The 16435-nt window shown below is 34.6% G+C and overlaps 1 protein-coding gene across 8 annotated transcripts in view; it reads left to right on the forward strand.

Annotated features, from left to right (window-relative positions):
* ACC (acetyl-CoA carboxylase) overlaps nucleotides 1–16435 on the forward strand; it is a 230243-nt gene that overhangs the window by 137667 nt on the left and 76141 nt on the right. For 7 of the 8 annotated variants that reach the window (XM_069828828.1, XM_069828829.1, XM_069828826.1 and 4 more), the window contains 6 exons: nucleotides 5688–5802; nucleotides 7949–8078; nucleotides 8643–8761; nucleotides 11075–11255; nucleotides 13234–13436; nucleotides 15064–15273. In XM_069828828.1, the coding sequence (XP_069684929.1) occupies nucleotides 5688–5802; nucleotides 7949–8078; nucleotides 8643–8761; nucleotides 11075–11255; nucleotides 13234–13436; nucleotides 15064–15273 (958 nt within the window). Of the gene's footprint in view, nucleotides 1–3832; nucleotides 3978–5687; nucleotides 5803–7948; nucleotides 8079–8642; nucleotides 8762–11074; nucleotides 11256–13233; nucleotides 13437–15063; nucleotides 15274–16435 lie in introns of those variants that run through there. The other variant, XM_069828832.1, reaches the window with a different exon arrangement.

The raw sequence follows: 16435 nt of genomic DNA on the forward strand, positions 1-16435 counted from the left end.
CCATAGCCTGCTCTTAGCACTTAAGGTGAGATCGGGAGGGGGGGGGGAGAAACGAAATTTTTATTTTTTGTTCCAAATAATTATTTGGAGTTTTCTGCGTAATTTTGTATATAATTTATTAAAATATTCTAATTGTACAAATAAGTGCGTTTAATTATATAGTACGTTTTATGTGTCAAAACTTTTTTTTTCGTCTCATACTATTGCATAAAAATGTAAATGTCTCTGAAACTATTTGGTAAAGAAAGTTGTGGTTTGGCGTCTTTGGTTGGTTCATAAGTTTGCGTCCACATCTGTGGAGTAACAGTTAGCGCGTATAGCCGCGAAACCAGGTGGCCCGGGTTCGATTCCCGGTCAGGGCAAGTTACCTGGTTGAGGTTTTTTCCGGGGTTTTCCCTCAACCCAATATGAGCAAATGTTGGGTAACTTTCGGTGTCGGACTCCAGACTCATTTCATCGGCATTATCACCTTCATCTCATTCAGACGCTAAATAACCTAAGATGTTGATAAAGCATCGTAAAATAACCTACTAAAATAAAAAAATAAGTTTGCAACATTCCTGAAGATTGGAATGGCTCACTTTATTCTGAATTTTCAAAACAAGTTTAGTAACATGTGTTTTTGAAGACTTAAATTTTTCTAATGTTTAGTTTGTTGCTAATTTTTTCGGAAGTTAAAAATTCACAATATATGTACTTCTTTCTCAGCAATTAAGATAGCTAGAAACGTGAAATTTTTACACCTTATCTGTAGTATTACATTGATTGCTAAGCTCTAGTTTCAGGTGATTTGCATAAAAATTTTGTTGTGCATGAATATTAATATAATTTCATTTTTCTTAAAAAGTAGTTGGTTACAAATAAAATCATAATTTATTGTTTCCAAAAAGTAAACTTTCTCAACAAGAGCTCAGAACTTTTAAGATAATAAAGAATGATCAGTAAAATGTTTATAGAGATATCTATAGGTAATACTTTCTGAGATAAAGGTACATAAAATTAAAAATGATTAATTTAACATTGGTAACATAGGGCCTCTGATCTCTTCTTAACATCTTCACCTTCTTTAAACCACGTCCCTAACACCTAAAGCTCGCCATGCTGTCAATTTGAATGAAATGAATTTGCTTCGTCATGCTCTTTAATCGCAGTAGCACATTGCAAGACCATAATTAATATTTTGTAGGTGAAAAAGCAGGCTTACTTTTAGTACAAAATTCCCAACACTAGGATGACCAGATTCCCAAAATAAGAAAACGGGACACTTACTAAAGTTGACATGAATCAACATTTAATCTAAACATTCATTATTACTTGTGTTTATATAATGCCAGTGAGCAATAAGGTCCAGTTTTATTTATTTTAAAGTAATAAATACTACACTGTTTACAGTAAGTAGGTTATAATGATTGTACAAATACAGTACATAATAGAGTAGCATGGATACTTGACTTAAGTCATTGTTAACCATTTTCTATATTGCAACTAGTTTGGATTAATTAGGTTAACTTATCTGTTTAAAAATACTTCAGGTTAATTGGACCTTACATCATATTCATGTCACTATATTCTGAACTTGTTTCATAACATTTTTTGCCTCATATTACCTTTTAACTATTTTAACATTCTCCATGAAGATGAACTGTGCAATCAGCATCATATTTCTATGATGAGTAAATTTGCTCTAGAAGTGTTGGCCTTTCCTTCAGGAAACTGTAGAGGTCCATGCAAGACACATTTTTGAAATGACATTTTGTGATTAACATAGCTTTTATTGAATTCATTACTATGACATCTGATAGAAACACTATAGAATTAATCAATGTTTATACGTGATTATTAAATAAAATAAAAATAAATATTTCAACAATAATTTAGGGAAACGGGAAGCCATTTAAAAAAATGGGACATTTGGCGTACTTTTCTCGGGACTGGGGAGGCTGATAAAAGGGACAATCCTGTTAAAAACGGGACGTCTGGTCATCCTACCCAATACTAAAAGAGTTGATTTAATTTACCAAATAACTTACTATACAGACTGAACTGTAAGTAATGTCATTAATTTCAGAGGTTATTCTTTGAGATATTTCAACCAAAAAAGTTTAACACAATTTTGCTCGTTTTTGCTTTCTGTTTGGGATAAAAATTGTTTTATATGAAACATTTAATAGTGTGTTTTGGGAGTATAATTGATTGAATTTTCAATTTGCTCAATCAATTTACGAGAACAGTGTATTATGATAATAAATTATTGAAAGAATTTTAGTTTTGTCCTTTAAATGTGCAGAAATTTGATCCGAAGAAATGTAACTTTTCGTACTGCAAAACAATGTTTCAATGTTACACTAATTGTTTGGATCAAATTTCTGCACATTTAAAGGACAAAATTAAAATTCTTTCAATCATCTATTGTTATAATACACTGCTCTCTTAAATTGACTGAATAAATTGGGAATTTAATCAATGACTTCCCCAAAACATGCTTTGAAATATTTCATATACAGTAGAACCCCAATTATCTGTCACCTTATTAACCGATTGGTGGATTATCCGCCTATCTTTCTCTCACTTTTTGCTGCAGTAATATATAAAGCACTGTACATTGTATTAGCACGTTATTTTTTCTAGAGTGTGTTGTTACAAGCCTTTCCTCTTACACAGTATAGTCTACTGTTCGAATTGTCGTACTGTTTAACTTCTGTGTAAAATGTTTTCTACTGGTGTCAAAAGAAATCTTGTTGTGCTAAGTATCGGGAAAAAAAGTGTAAATAATTGAGTGGTTTGAGGAAAGAGAAATTGTGACTCATTTCGCAACAGGATATGAGTCTGGATATATGAAGATCTTCACTATTCATACCTTTTCACAGGCAGCCATTATAAGGAATTTCCTTGCTCCTTAAAAACCGTCTTTGACAATGAGACTTAAAGTAGTGAACTTGTGATCCACTAAGTTACCTAGCATGTTAAATACAAAGGCTATAGAGGAAATTACCAAAGTGTAAGTATTATTCACTTAATTTACTAAAAGAATTTTATAAGGATTATTCGATTTTTCAATTAACCGTTCAGTCCACCCCTTTCATTACCATGGATAATAGAGGTTCTACTGTGAAACAGTTTTCTTCTCAGAAAGGAAGCAAAAACGAGCAAAATTATATCAAATACTTTTATTTGAAATATGTCCAAGAATAACTCCCTGAAATTAATGACATCACTTACGATAAATCCTGTATATTTGAATCCTGTATATGTAAACATCACTTTTACACTAATTTGTTTGCATTTTATTACGGTAACATAAATCTGTGTAGTTATATAATATATATAATTCTTTAACGTCTTCCTTCTATTGAAGTTCTCCTTTATCCTTCTATTCTCTTCTTTTCCCATTTATCTTTTATTCTCTTTCTCCCCATCTATTGCTCCTCTTCTTGTTTTCTCCTTATGCCAATTCTCTTCTTCCTCCTTCACTTTTCTTCTGTTCTTTCTCTTCCTCGTCCACTACTTTGTTCTTCTCTTTCTTCTTCATTCCCTTCTCCTCTCCTTACTGCTACTTCTCTTTTTGTTTCCCTTTGTCCATCTCTTTTCTTATTCTCTTCTCCTCTTGCTGCTGCTACTGCTGTTGTTCCTTTCCCTCTGCTTTCTGCTGCTGTCTTTCGCTCTTTTTCTTTTGTTCTCTTTCCCTCCTCCTCCTCCTCCTCCTCCTCCTCCTCCTTCTTCTTCTTCTTCTTCTTCTTCTTCTTCTTCTTCGGTTTTAGTCTCTTGGTAGGGCATTCATTAAGTTCATATTTTTTTTTTTTTATCTACACCAGATGGACAAACGCTGGGACTTCTGTGACGTGAGGTCATCAGGAAGCTGACCTTCACATAGTTTACTCGTTGACAACAGACAAACATCCATTCCTTACTAGAATTTCGAATCTATGACTGTGCAGCACTTCAGTCATTGCAGACACTACTCAGTACTTACTAAAGAGGTGAAGATAGCATACATAAAAATAGTTTCGTTATATAAGTTGACAAATTATGTTTATTAACCTAAGCAAATACATGAACTGCTACATTTCATATGTTGACATAGTGAGTTACGAATCCGAAGACTAGGATTCCGAGGCAGAATTGGAGATTTATGTCCCTATAATAATTGAGAGTGTCCCATTTATCTTGTGCACCTATTATAACTTTTCTGTTTGGATAAATATTGGAATTTTTGTTTTCGACAGTAATGTTAGAACGAGGGGCTAACATGAGTGTAGAGATTTGGTGCATGTAACTACATTATGGTACAAGATACACGTGATGTCATAAATTTTTCAAATAGCACTACATACTTTAATCATGTTATATTGATTACACACATTAAGACGAGTTCAAAAATGTATCACAATGTCACCTTCCCAATCAATAACAACAACAAAATGCAAAATGAATGCCATCAGACTGTGCTGTTTTTTGTGGTGCCCCAATTCATCTTGTAGATTAACTTACACAAAACGAAAGACAACTGATGTCCGTACACGTCGTGTGTTGTGTGTTTGCTGTCTTAACATGTAAACAAGCCACAACAACTGTCGACGCCACAATCCACGTACAGTGGCCTGCACATTCTTCGGACTTGTCGCCACTCGATTTCTTCCTGTGGGGAACTGTAAAGGACAGTGTGTACCAGAACATTCTGACAACACCAGATGACATGCATCAATGCATTCAACAGGCTTGTGTGTCCATTCAGCCAGCAACATGCCGGGAAGTCATACGGTCTTTGGGGAACGCCTTTGAATGTGCATTAATGTGAATGGCCACCATTTGGAACATCTACTGTAACTTTTAAAGCATGACATTATCACATTGGAAGTACTTTTTTGTTTCGTTTTGTTGTTGTTATTGATTAGGAAGGTGACATTGTGATACATTTCTGAGCTCGTCTTAATGTGTGTAATCAATGTAACATGATTAAAGTATGTAATGCTGTTTCAAAAATTGATGATGTCACGTGTATTTTGTACCATAATGTAGTTACATGCACCAAATCTCCACACTCATGTTAGCCCCTTGTTCTAACATAACGCTCAAAAACAAAAATTCCAATACCTATCCAAACAAAAAAGATATAATAGGTGCACAAGATAAATGGGACACTCTGTATATATATATATATATATATATATATATATATATATATATATAATATATCCATCGTTTTGCATTTGTCATGTTGTGTCTTACGCAATGGCCTTATGTTGTGTTGACCATGTGACCAGTGAATTAGGTTAGGTACTTGGGAATTTTTAGTCCATTCTTTCATTCATTCATTCATTCATTCATTCATTCATTCATTCATTCATTTAAAATTCTCTCAAGAGGACCAAATGGACCAAAAGAAATACAAGACAAGATAAGCAAAAAAATACTGTATGTACAATTGGTGCTGGAAAGCCAGTTCACTTCATTTATTTAAAATTCAGAGTTCACTTTGCAAGTCACCTGGTCTCCAATAGTATGGATGCCGAAGGGCTGTCTGCTGATACTAAGGAGTTAAAACGCCATGATTATCACTTGCCTTCGTTTTTTGCATAGAGTTCATCTGCACAGTTCTATATAATTCCATAATTCAATGTATAACTTAATAAAGGGAAATAGATAAAAATAAAGAAGATGGTCATTAATTACACGTTCATTTGTTTCAGACCCAGCATGTCACAGGGTACAGTCATGATCCAACCGAAACAAGAGAAGGACTTCACCCTAGGAACACCTGAAGAGTTTGTCAGAAGGTTTGGTGGCACAAAAGTAATAAATAAGGTAAATATTCTTGTTATGCCACTGTATTCATTCACACAGTAATCCAGCTAAAATACATGTTAAGTTCGGCCTTTACTTAAACAGTAGTGCTTTGCCATACAATACAGTACTTTTTTCTAAAATGAATTGTGTACGTTTATTGACCAAGTGTTTCTTTACATTTGCTACTATTCCTGACGTAAAATTCTAGTAAATGTAGTGAATTTTTACTGCAAAGGACCTCCAGTATTACTTCTCTTTGAACTAAAATGTACCGGTACTTAGATGTCACATGCTTCTTTTATATGTCGTAAAATCTGTGGAGAACAGATCTCATTTTGAAGAAAGCATGACAAATTTTTCAGTACCAGTAATGGTTATTTAGTTTAGGGATGGTATTATGTATTTGCTTAGTACTACGCTATAGCTCAAATAGTAGGGTTTCTCAAATAGTAGCAGGAAAGTGGAAGTTTACCTGCCTTCTGTTAGAATGGTGTGAGCCCCTTATCTTGTCTTTGTTGTATTATTAAGTAATGACCTTGTATCAAGCTGACTTCCACGACCAGAGACAAACATGTGAATGTTTAGTGTAGCTTTTTAGTCACCCACAAGAGTAGGAATGAAAGAAGCCAAAATGTTAAGTCTTTTAGGCTAAAATGTTGATGAATATATTATCACTACCAGTAGGCACCATAAATCATCATTGTCGTCGTTGTCGTCATCATCATCATCATCATCGTCATCATCATAAACTTACAGGATTAGTTTTAGCAAATCGTTCTGTCCTCAAGTAAAATGTTTAAAACTGATCTTGCAATGTTCTTATCGTCGTTGTTCCTGCAATAACTCCTATATGCAAAATATAAAATTGTTCCGTAGGAAGAAAAACACATTAATTCATTTTATGATAGCAGTACGTAAGAGACTGTGAATTCTTATATTTTCGAAAGAAAGAAATATATTACATATAGGAGATTTTATTATTTGTTGTATCACTATTTAAGTTATTTAATAGAGCAAAAATCTGAAAATCGATAAATATGTCACATAGGAGTTATTGCAGGAACAACGACGTTATGGTCTTTCTCTTGATCTCATACTCTATCTGTATGTTTATATTGATACAATAGTTTAGAATATCTTCTTTCTTCCGTTTTCATCACTTGGTTGTGCCAACTGAATTGATAATCATACAAGGTATTTCGTTTAATTAATTAAAAATATATTTAAATTGGCTCTGATATATTGATTTCTGACATTATTGGATTTCTGGTAACCGCTGATCCCTTGCAGTAAACGCATTTATGCAGTTTTTCGTTTTCATTGATGGTTTGTTAAATGTCTAATAAGTAACCCAGTTCTTACTTGCACATTGTGCGCATTTTTCTTTAATAATAATTAAATGTCTAACAATCTGCTTCATACAGCATATGCCTAATACTTTTTAATTTCAGTAGAGTGTCGGTTCTTGCTGTGGTACATAATATTCGAAAATGAAATTATTCAAATTAATACCAGTATGTTATCACTCAGAGATTTAAAAGAAGAAACTTTTTCATTTGGTTTATTATTATTATTATCATCATTATTATTATTATTATTATTATTATTATTATTATTATTATTATTATTATTATTATTAAATGTTATTGAACAAGGAAAAGAAGAATAAGGAGAACAAAATTACAACGCAGTTTCATATTGACATTTTTTTCATACTCCCTTCTGAATACACAGTTATTGATATTGTTCACAATTCAAATCAATAGATTTTTAATAGTGATGAAATTCGAGTACAGTTTAGTTTTGTAAGGGAAATAAAACTGGGGTTTCCATGTTATAGGTATAAATTATATTGCATATATTAGTTAATTACCGTGAATGACACTCTCATACACGTAAACAAAATTCTCGTCTATTTATCTGCTTCTGTATGGACGAACGTCTCATGCAAAGACTTCTCATGATTGTGGCAGGAAACACCAAGGAATTAAAAGTATAATATATAAAGTATAATGATATAATAGCATTAGAAACAACCAGCACTAAAATTCAATCACTTAAGACTTTCATGTGTGGTTTATTTGTAATGTGCACATCATTTTCAATGTTATAATTTTTCCAAGTGAATATCATTTATGTAACTTCTCACTGTTATGTGTTTCAGGTTTTAATTGCAAATAATGGAATTGCAGCTGTTAAGTGCATGCGTTCCATTCGGCGATGGTCATACGAGATGTTCAAAAATGAGAGAGCTGTACGTTTTGTTGTTATGGTGACACCAGAGGACTTGAAAGGTACTTGCAACGAAAAATGTTTTGATACATCTTGATAATTGTTGTTGATTTATTTGAGATACTGATTAATTAATAAAGACAAGGATGTGGGTTACAGTGAGTCTTGGAAATAAGCTTCTTTTACTTAATTGAAAGAAAAGAGTTAAAGAAAATAAATAAAATCCACTTTATGATGTCAGTTTAATTTATTGTGAAATATACTTTCTATTGGGCGGCTGGTTAGCTCAGTTGGTAGAGCAACTGGCTACGGACTGGAAGGTCCGGGGTTCGATCCCAGGTGGTAGCAGGATTTTTTCTCGTTGCCAAACTTTCAGAACAGCCCCGAGGTTCACTCAGCCTCCTATAAAATTGAGTACCGGGTCTTTCCCAGGGGTAAAAGGCGGTCAGAGCGTGGTACCGACCACACCACCTCATTCTAGTGCTGAGGTCATGGAAAGCATGGGGCTCTACCTCCATGCCCCCCAAGTGCCTTCATGGCATGTTACGGGGATACCTTTACCTTTACCTTTACCTTTTTATATACTTTCTATTGTGATATGTAATTTCTTTTTTCAATTATTTTAGCCAATGCCGAATATATAAAAATGGCGGATCACTATGTACCTGTGCCTGGTGGAACCAACAATAACAATTATGCAAATGTGGAGCTCATACTGGACATAGCTATTCGAACTCAAGTTCAGGTGAGTCATGTTGTATAACTACCAAAACATTTCTTGAGCTCGTCCTGAATAGTACACCTTCGGCTTAATAACCTGGAAGGATATTAGTTAGTCCCCTCTTTGAAAACTGTGACTTGTGTTTTAATCCAAAGATTTTAGAGTCTGTTATAAATGTTTTAAGATCACTTCAATATTGACATATAAATAACTTAGCCCTGAAAGAAAGTATGTTCTTGCTGTTGCCTGTAAACCAACATTCAAGTTATCCATTCAAAACTAGGCCAAATCCATTAATGTTGTTTTATAGACTACATTATGATCATGTGATTCATCCCTTTGTGGTTTATGATTATCACAGAGACCACTGTTTCATTCCCATCTCCTAAGCTCCTGAAAAATATTGTCTATTGAAGTAACAGAATTTTCAGAAATAAGTAGAGTGGATATGTTTTGAACACAGTATACTTTCTGAATATTATGGGTAAACATTTTGTCTGTTTTGGCTTCACAGGCCTGTCCATATTTTTTTTGCATATTTGTCGTGAACTCAACTTAAATGTTGCAATAGTAAAGTAATCTGCTATTTTCTATTTCTAGCAAAATGTATTTTTGTCCATCTCTTTCAACGTTCTCCAACTTCTTCATTTGTTAAATATTGCAGAACAACCGGTAATATAATTGTTTTATAAATTCTAACGAAAAAGCTGAAAGTTAGAATTTATAAAACAGTTATATTAACGGTTATCCTGTATGGTTGTGAAACTTGGACTCTCATAGATGTCCTACTGTAACTTGTACAGGTAACCCATGGCATAAGCAACCCACAGCGCATATTCTTTTCCTATCTTATATGGAAAGTTATTGACCTTAGCAGAGCATGGTTGAAGTGCAATATCTCCTGGTTCTATAGGCGTTTAGACACCTATGGAACTTTGAGAGAGGAACAGAGATTAAGGATGTTCGAGAATAAAGTGCTTAGGAAAATATTTGGGGCTAAGAGGGATGAAGTTACAGAATGGAGAAAGTTACACAATGCAGAACTGCACGCATTGTATTCATCTGACATAATTAGGAACATTAAATCTAGATGTTTGAGATGGGCAGGGCATGTAGCATTTATGAGTGAATCTAGAAATGCATATAGTGTGTTAGTTGAAAGACCTGAAGGAAAAAGATCTTTGGGGAGGCTAAGACATGGATGGGAGGATAATATTAAAATATATTTGAGAGAGTTAGGATATGATGGTAGGGACTGGATTAACCTTGCTTAGGATAGGGACTAATGATGGTCTTATGTGAGGACGACAATGACCTCCGGGTTCCTTAAAAGCCATTTGTAATTAAGTATTATACAATTTATTTACGTTACCTAAGAATTTCGCTTAGAATGCTTGTTATAGTTTGTTATATTAACTTTACACTTTTAATCGGTTTCACATTTATAAAGGATCAATGATACAGCTGTGACTTCATAGAATTTATTTTAATTTGTGTCTTGGTTTTTTAAATATTGCATGATTTCTTCCACAAATGACATAGAACTTACACAATTTATCGTTTATATTATTGTCACATTTGTAATTAATATCATAGCCAGTTGATAATATTTTGTGATTTATTACACAATATAATCCTCTATTTTATATGGAACTTAATTTTTTTTATCATTGAAAGCTATCATTTAAGTTTTCCTTGTTAATATTTTAAAATTACATGCTTTGAGTTTTGCGTATTAAAATGCTCTAAAGCTATACTGTATTAAGCCACATAAAATTAAATAAATTTCAATAAAAGTTAATAAAACAAAGAAATTAGGAAAATAAAGAATGAAATTTTAATAATTGGTTAATATCAGAATAATTAACAGCTTTGTTCTAATAATTTGTTCATCATACAGTAGTATATGATGGTCTGCCCTTGTAGCTATGTGGATAGCGTGCGCACTTTCCAAGCAAGTGGTCCGAGGTTTGATTCCCGGTGAGGGCAATTAAAAAAATTTATCTTCCGTCTGCAGACTGGGTGTTTGTGATTGTCCTGTGATGTCTCTGTAGTGGTCCTGTGTCATGCCGATCCCATGACCAGGGGGCTCACATTTGTGAGATATTTAGGGTCTGGTCTGAAGAATCTCCCTCCCCTACCAACAATGGTGTGTAAGTCAGAGGAAAGGGGAGGTGAAACAGACAAAGAAAGAAAGTGTATATAATAATTTTAGAGGAGACATGTGTACAAGTAAATGTAGATTAAAAGGTGCGTCTCATAATTGTACTGAAATATTACAAGTTAAATATTAGACCTGTAAGAATAATATGCATTTTTAATTGTTGAATTTTACAGGCTGTTTGGGCAGGATGGGGCCATGCATCAGAGAATCCAAAATTACCAGAGTTGCTGCACAAAAACAACATCTCATTCATTGGTCCTTCAGAGAAAGCTATGTGGGCATTAGGTGATAAGATTGCATCCAATTTTGTAGCTCAAACAGCGGAAGTGCCGACTTTACCATGGTCTGGAAGTGGTGAGTTCGTTAAGTTTCATGTTCATATCATCTGACTGAGAAATTCTTTATGGAAATTCTTATTTAAAGAATGAATTTGAAATATTTTTTCTGGTATGGGCAATGGAAGATATTTATCTTCCATTCACGGGACTAGATGTTTGTCCTTTGTCTTGTGATTGTCTTGTGATGTCTTAGCAGTGGCCCTGCGTCATGCTTATCCTACTATGACCAGGGGGGGCTGAATGTGTGAGATGCTTAGTGTATGAACAAATGAATCTCCTTCCCTTACCCACAGTGCCATGTTATTCGGATGAATGGGAAGGTTAAACAGATTAAGAAAGAAGAAAGAAAACAATGTTATTATTGATGTCAATGAACATATACAGGGACATCATTTTATTTTTACTAACCTTTCTAATATTAACCTGGCTATAACTTTGGATCAACGATTAAGAACCGGAAGCACTGTTTGCTATCCCCTTCCACGACTGGAGTTCGATGATACTGGCGTAATATACAAACAAATCACTTTACTAGGTATAGGAGGTAAGAAAAATAGTTCATCCATTTACGTAAACTAGGAAATATCGCGATTTTGAGTTTGATAATTTTTATTAGGTTTTTGTTTAATCAAAATACAGTACAGTATTAACAATGAGTGTTTTTACTCACGAACTGAGCTTTCCATGCGGAAGTATTCATTATACAGTGTATATTATACTATCTACAGCACATTAGCATACACTATAGAGAATGAAGTTAAATTAAAAAATAATCATAATGTGGATATTTAAGCACATTTTTTAAAATGGTGGCCGTTCATTTTGATACAGACTTCAGTTCTAATGTGCATATTATCGCACTATAGAATATTGTACGTAATTCCAATTACCAGGTTCGTACTTCGTATCAGTAACTCATGTTGAAATAATTCTGTACCTACTCTATAAAAGAGTACCTTATATACTGTAATTTCAATCTTCACTTCTGCCTGATCCGAAAACAAAATTACTCAGACATGCTATCTACTGTCCGTCCAAGTGATTATGTCGCAGCGTCGTAGAAAGGGAGGAAATCACGTGACACTTAATTACTTAACGAGGCCCTTTTATTTAATTTATTTTAAACAATTGTATGGGTATAATATTACGTAGACGTCCAATTCCTAACAGAAATTAATGTTCTCAGAAAAGAGCTAAGACGGCCCAGCCACTAGCATTTACAGAGAGGCAAATAGAAGCAGGTGGGGGAAACCGGGATGCGACATTGGCAAATGGAAAATGATGCAATATTGAATGCTCTTTCGTCACTGGAAAACGCGAACATATTTTTGGAACGTACTGTTTACTATGACCTAAGGCTACTATGACTGTATATGCAGTCTTGGATATGTGGGGAGGACCGTTGAACTTCATTAGTAGAAGGGGTGGGAGTGAAGTACATTCAAAAACTCAGGTACAATAAAAATTGAAGTAAAAATAAAATGATGTCCCTTTATTTTTAAACTGATGATTTTAAAATTCTCATGCTGTGAATATAAAATTCTGTATCCTTAATGTGTCATTTCAGTTTTATAATACAATGAAAACAAAAGGTTTCTCTTCAAATAATACAGTTAGGTTTAAAAAAACGATTAAAGCGTTTTTGGATTACAGACGTAATTCTATCAGGATTGTTTCAATCATTTATCATTATAATACATTGTTCTCGTAAACTGACTGAGCATATTGTAAATTAAATCAATCGTTTTCCAAAACATGCTATGGAATGTTTCTTCCTCGAAAAGGAAGCAAAAACCAGTAAAATTTTATTAAACGTTTTTGTTTGAAATCTCTCAAAAATAACCCCTTGAAATGACTGAAATTATTTACGGTTCACTCTGTATACCTACTGTAGGTACAATGATTTTATGCACTGATCAAGTTCAGTTTCATTCTTACTGTGCACTGATGTAGTTACGAAATAATAATGGTTAACTGATGTTATATTTGTACAGAGCTCAAGGCGCAGTATGCAGGAAAAAAAATCAAGATCTCGTCAGAACTTTATAAGAAAGGCTGTGTAAACACTCCAGAAGAAGGACTCTTAGCTGCACAAAAGATCGGCTTTCCTGTGATGATTAAGGCCAGTGAAGGTGGTGGAGGCAAGGGCATCCGTAAAGTAGAAGCATCTGAAGAATTCGCTACTTCATTTAGACAGGTTAGATACGAAAGGAACATACTATTGTTGTAAGTTTCAATATAAAAATTAATACTAGCCTACTAACCTTCATTATCCCCAAACAATGTAACCTTATACCAGTGGCGGCTTCTGCATATTTCTTAAGAGGAGGAAAGAAGTTAACAGCGCAAAATGGCACCTTCTTGAGAGAAACATGCTACAAATTAGCCTACATGCATACATGTAAGACCAGGTAGTGTTAGGCTTGACCTTCCCTTTTGTATAGCAATAATCTGTTCTTGTAAACTGAATTTCCTAAATTGTCCAAAATATAATGTGTTTTCACTTCCATTCATTGTTGAATAATTGCACAAATTAACAATTACAAGGAAATTCTCAACCTCACAGCATTTTCGCGCACACTACAGCATCACACGTGTTGGAAGAGACTAGCTACAAACATGTAACCGGAACTGTTTTACTGAAGTGGGAATGGGAAATAAGCTTTTAGGAAAGCGAGAACACTGCACCCACCACGTGGTCTGTGTTGTCACATGTACATTTTACAAGTTCAGTATCACATGCTTTTGAAGAATGTCAGTTCTTGTAAAGTCATACTACCATTATTGTTCAAAGTTGCCGGTGATCGATTAATTTTTTTATGTTAAAAATAATGTGGTTTGAAGTACTTTTAATTTCAAATATATTTGTACAAAACTGACAACTTTGCTGTTGTCCTGTCTAGTAGACAATGAATGGAAGTGAATTTCGGGGGCCAAAAAGCTCTGCGATACTAACGTAGAACTACTTCCTCTTTGTTTTATATAAATCCAACTTCAACTTTCAGATATCCTCGGAAAGTTTTAAACCATATAGCTTATATAAAGTGCAATGAATAATATATTTTGATTTATAATTTAAAAAAAGCTTATATGGTGTATATCATAGCTTTGCATTAAAACTGTTTTTATTGTGCCTCCTCCTAGATGTGTTATAGTCTGGTTGAATGCAGGATCGTTAGATGGCAGCGGTAGCGAGCTTGCTGCACGACCAGCCGGTTTCTATTTCCCTCCCATGCGCTGATTCAGAGGAGGATCTCCTCCCTATCCGTTCATTTACTTGCTTTAAAACTCTGCTTCTTTCTCTGGCTGCTAGTGCGCTGTTGTCTATGTTTGCTGACTGCAGTAAAGGAGGAATGGATTGACTTTCCTCCACACAAACAATCTCGCATCTTTCTCCCAGTTTTCTAGCAGCACATGAGTGTGCATCGTTTAAAACTCGATCAACCGAGGTTTTCTTATAGCTGTGAACTTAAAAATTATCGAATCTTCCTCGAATTTCAAGGCATATAATTTCATTTGGTATTTACTTTCAAAAGAATAAAAATGTGAGGAGGACGTTCCTCCCTTCCCTCCCCCGAGGAACCGCCACTGCCCGACACATAATTGAATCTCACAAACATGAGCCCCTGACAGCTCACTTTGTAGCACTAATATTAGAATAGTATTTTGTGAAGGATTGGTATTGAGAACAAAGTCAGAGCTGGTATAATTTTACTAACCGCGACTTAGTCCAATAGTACTTCAACTCTGATCCCAACTCTATGAGTCTGACATCGTGACTGATAATCTCAGTCATTAATATGTGTTTGCTGTTACTTTTCAAGGTTCAAGCAGAAGTACCTGGGTCTCCTATCTTTGTGATGAAACTGGCTCGCTGTGCTCGGCATCTAGAAGTTCAGCTGTTGGCTGATCAGTATGGGAATGCTATTTCCTTGTTTGGACGCGATTGTTCCATCCAGCGTCGGCACCAGAAGATCATAGAGGAAGCTCCTGCAGTCATTGCAAATCCAGAAGTGTTTGAAGATATGGAAAAGGTGTGCATTATGATATTTCTTTCCTCTCAGCCTTAGGCTGCCAGCCCTTCAGCTGCAGGTATTACTAGATTTGCTAGTATGCCCATATATGCATGCTCATATTTTTTAAGTCTGTTCTTCGTAATTTTGGGCATAAGAGTGAATGTTTAGCTTTCATATTAATTAGCACTGCATGTAAAGGAACCCTGTCCTTGAATGAAGTGAACTCAGATAAAATCCAAGTGCCCACATGTTAGAAATGGAATGTGTTACTGTCAGAATAGAGCATAGAGTAGTAATGAACAATGAAATAACATATTTTTTTAAGAAAAATACTAGTGATGTGCAGAATCGAATAATTTTAAGAATTGAATAATCTGTTCTCGAATAATATTAAGAATCGAATAATTTATTCGAATAAAAGTTCTCGAATACTTTTATCATTCGAATAACGATTTGATTACTCACCGGCAGGTTTTCGCTTCTCAGTTCTCTTATACAACATCCAGCATGACAACAATAATGATAGCAGTGACAGCAGTGTATTGTGCAAGTACAGGAATTTATATATTTTTTATTATTCTAATCACACGCTGTAACTGTCTGCAACTTCCGATAAAGATGTTGCATTTCTGTGTTACGTAATTAGAAGAGAGAAAGACGTAGGACAGAGTGAGACAGAGAGAGACTATCTGGAGCAATTCTTTATTGCATGCAACTACAGATTAGCCGAATGTATATGATTGATAAGCAGTCGGTGTTCGTGAGAACTTACCTATACTGTTTCTTTCTGCAAATCAAGCTTTCAAGTATAACTCCCTGCAAAGTTGATTTGAATAATTTCGAAGGAAAAATTGTTCCGGGGCCGGGCATCGAACCCGGGTTGAGTTGGTAGAGTGTTAGTACGTTTAACCTAAGGTCCTGGGTTCGATGCCCGGCCCCGGAACAATTTTTCCTTCGAAATTATTCAAATCAACTTTGCAGGGAGTTATACTTGAAAGCTTGATTTGCATAATACACGTCACTGTTTGTTAACAGAAAACCACAATTTAAGTCACACAGAGTTAGTGTGCACTCAATGTTGGTTGCTTGACGGTTGTCAGCCCACTTTGAGGTCTGTGGATATAGAGGGAAAAATTGGATCTGTGTCGGGTAGAGTTCCCGGGTAGCTCAGTTGGTAGAG

This window comes from Periplaneta americana, chromosome 6 (genome assembly GCF_040183065.1).
Source record: "Periplaneta americana isolate PAMFEO1 chromosome 6, P.americana_PAMFEO1_priV1, whole genome shotgun sequence".
Taxonomy (NCBI): Eukaryota; Metazoa; Arthropoda; class Insecta; order Blattodea; family Blattidae; genus Periplaneta; species Periplaneta americana.